Source organism: Frankliniella occidentalis, unplaced genomic scaffold, assembly GCF_000697945.3.
Source record: "Frankliniella occidentalis isolate FOCC.00 unplaced genomic scaffold, Focc_3.1 Scaffold1441, whole genome shotgun sequence".
Taxonomy (NCBI): Eukaryota; Metazoa; Arthropoda; class Insecta; order Thysanoptera; family Thripidae; genus Frankliniella; species Frankliniella occidentalis.
The window spans coordinates 18,363-21,837 of NW_026268543.1; the positions used below are offsets into that span (position 1 = coordinate 18,363).

The window sequence follows — 3,475 nt, forward strand, 5'->3', positions numbered from 1 at the left end:
GGCAGGACACGCGCCGGTGGTAGCTCCTGCGCCGGGGTGGGGGCTGGGCTGGTCAGGGCCGCCGAGCCTCGCAAGAAGACGGGTCTCCGCGTCCATAGTGGCTCCTGCAACGGCGTAAGATTGATGTTTGCAGAAAAGGACAGAGTTAATGTTGTTGTTTTTTAAAATGCGCTACTTTTAGACGGTTTTCTTACCATATCGTCACAGCTAGTCTCTTGTCTCTTTTCGAACGCGACAGCTTCTACAACCTCTACTCCCACTGGTTCCTGTGCCTCTGCTTCGTTGTCGTCTTCCTGTTCTTCCCAGGGCCTCATTCTGAGAAACTGTTCGTTAATTTCACGATAATCCTGATAACCAACAAAGGGGAGGTAAGATTGATGTTGCAGAAAAGAACAGAGACTTAACCGAAGTAAATTTTAGCTTTCATTAGAAACAATTTTCTTACCCATTCATCCACATCTGTATCTACGTCATAAATGTGAGTACTGTCGTTAGCAAGTACCCGTTCCTCTGGAGTAGTGAACTCCACTTCGGGGGGGCTCGGTAACGATTGCGACCGGCGAGGAGAAGTAACCACCTGGAATTAGAGCAACGGAATGGATTAAATTAATTTTCTTACATTAGAGGTTTATGAGCCAAAGTCTTTTTGAGTCTCAGTCAGTCTTCCGTAACGTACCAAATCCTGTGGGAGAGGAGGCAAGGGTGACAAAGGTGACAGTTGCCCATCCTCTGCTGCACCGTCTTGCAAGACTGGGGAGCCAGTGCCGTCGACTTGTTCCTCTCCCTCTCCTGGCAGAGGAGGCAAGGGTGACAAAGGTAACAGTTGCCGATCCTCTGCTGCACCTTCTTGCATGACTGGGGAGCCAGGGTCGTCGACTTGTTCCTCTTCTTCTCCTGGCAGAGGAGGCAAGGGGGACAGTGGTGCCCCAGGCACATGCTCTTCATACTGTTGTGCGGGCTCGTCATACTCGGGGTATTCGCTGTAAAAAATAAATCAATGTAGGTCATACAAGTAGAGGGTGACCAACAGACCCCAGAATATTTCGTAGTTAGACAGTTGCGCATGCAACCGTGCGGGCGGACTTTGCCTACCGTCTCGCACCACGGTGAATATGCAACCCGCGTCCACACGCCTCATATGCGGTGCATTGCAGTGTGCTCTGGGGTCTGTGGGTCACCCCGTATGATTTACATGGGGAAAACAAATTGAACTCCATCATGACACTTACTCGAGCAGGAGCATAACACTGCGCACGAAGGAGCGTGGCCTGATGTACTGGTCCAAGAACGCTCTGATAGACTGCCTACCACCACGGTATGCCATCTCCTCTTCATGCTTCGTGCGGGCTTTTCTTGTAAGAGTCCTCATGAGGGTGGCCCTTTTTCGGGGGATTATATCCTGTTCCGTCCGGTCGAACATGGCCTTCTCCTCATTGCGTATCGTTACTGTAAAATCAGTTACACTCGTAATGTACTGGAGAAAGATATAAGACTTGTTATCTAGCACTAAACTGTTACTAAAGTTATCGTGATTTTACAAAATTTTCTTGGTTAATTTTCTATCACGTAAACTTTGTTTTCAACAAAATACGAAGCATCGTTATTCTACGAATTCTTTGCAAAATCTAAAGATCATCTAATTAAAGATTGTGAAATTTGTAGAAAATTTTTCGTTATTTATTTCTTACGAAGAATTCGTAACATTTTATTTCGTTGAACCACGACGTTTTACACGGTACAGTACAGCATGTCTCAAAAGATAAATTTAATTAGCAATATGGTTGTGGTCTCAAAATTATTTTGAATTTATGTGATTTCGTTCAATAACAAAACTTTGCACGGAAAGTTTTAGAGGCGATAGCGCCTGCAGGCGCGTCGGGTAGGCCAGCCAGCTTAGTACATATGTGGAAATGGTGGCCTATCCTGAGCGCCTGGTTTGGAAGGTGCCGGGCACATTAAAGTGTAGCAGTTTCGACGAACCGAAATTAAAGGCATTCACTTATATATTTTGCTACTTTTGACACTATACAATCCTTACTTTTGCTGCACGCTTTATATGACAGAAAAATGGAAAAAATCTTACGCAGGAAATGGCTGAATGAAGGGTGTTTGTTTTTCATTTCTTGGTTGAAGGCCCTGTGTGTTCCCTCCAGGGGACTGGTGGTGAAGTTGTCCCTGCCAAACACCGACAATTCAGGGCCGAGCCGCGCCACGTAATGTCCCCTGAAGTGGTCGAGGAACTTCTTGGTGTCCGCGTTGTATTTCCCCGCGGCTTCAAGCTCTGGTTGGATTGTGTCCTTCACAGCACGGTCCATGTCCCCTGCCGGGAGGCGGGGAACGGCCATCACCGACTTTACCATCACCATTATGTCCTGATCTGTTTCCATTAAAACTTTTAAGCCACATTTTGACTGGGCGTACGTTATTAGCGCCTGAAAGAAACGAGTTATCATGAGCTGTAGCGAGGAGGCGCGAGGAGGTCTGTCTCAGAAAGGGCGAGTAAAGACACGCATCTGGTTCACAGTACCTTGCAAACATGGAAGTAACAGATCAAGAGAAAAAGCAACAGGGCTGCTCGCTCTTCCCGATACACATGAGCTATGGCCTGGCGTTGTGAGTCTTCCATGTCGAGTGCGACTTTTCTGAGCTCCAAGCCAAGGGAGCGCAACTCTTCGTACAATGCGGTGTACGCCTCCCCTGACTTGGACTCCATTAACGCCGTGACAATCATGTAGAACTGAAAAATGATTAAGACAGTCAATATTGTGACAAAAACTACTTAAACCAGATTCAGTCATAAGGATGAAACAAAATAAAATGGTGAACGCAACACGCGTAGTATGCAACTTGACCGTACGCCTGCATCCGGTCCGCTACAACCAGACAACAAGACGGTGAAAATACCTACCTCTCCCAAATACAACCCCCCGATGCGGTGGACCTGTGCGAGGCCCTCCGGCTCGCTTGGGGTGGAAAAGAATGTCGAGTCAACATTTGTGACGAAATGCTGGTCCCTGTTGCACTTCTTATGAAATTTGAGCATTCTGTCAGAACAAAATATGGCACTCCTGTGCGGCTCTTGCCCCACAACCCCGCGGAAAAAGTCCTCCTCTCTGTCCAAGGTCAGGTCGATGCCCGCGTGGTTGGGGTCTCGCAGTATAGTGACCATTTCCGCAAAGGTGGCTGGGGAACCTGGCGACGCTCGCTCATTTTGTTTTTTGAGTGCATCCAGTACCAGCTCGACACTCATATTTCTCGTTACAGCGGCAGGGAGACTGTAAAGCAAATGCATTATTGAGCCGATGCATGGGTGACAGGCGCGGTTTTAAGTCCGACTGACGGAGGGGGCGATTTGCTGTGGGTTGCCTACTTTCAGGGGTTTTGTAGGACAAATTGCCTACCCACCCCAGGGGGCGATTTGGGCCGACGGGGGGGGCGATCGCCCCTTCGCCCCCCCCCCATAAAACCGCGCCTG

General features: G+C 48.4%; 1 protein-coding gene across 1 annotated transcript in view; it reads right to left on the reverse strand.

The window, feature by feature from the left end:
• The window catches only part of LOC113210235 (uncharacterized), a 5,242-nt gene extending 1,813 nt beyond the window's left edge, over positions 1–3,429 (reverse strand). The window contains exons 1-7 of the mRNA XM_052276032.1: positions 2,528–3,429; positions 2,084–2,432; positions 1,230–1,446; positions 677–980; positions 446–577; positions 195–347; positions 4–104 (exon numbers count right to left, since the gene is read on the reverse strand). Of these exons, the coding sequence (XP_052131992.1) occupies positions 4–104; positions 195–347; positions 446–577; positions 677–980; positions 1,230–1,446; positions 2,084–2,432; positions 2,528–2,731 (1,460 nt within the window). The 5' untranslated portion in view covers positions 2,732–3,429. The remainder of the gene's footprint in view (positions 1–3; positions 105–194; positions 348–445; positions 578–676; positions 981–1,229; positions 1,447–2,083; positions 2,433–2,527) is intronic.
• Positions 3,430–3,475: the final 46 nt, after the last annotated feature.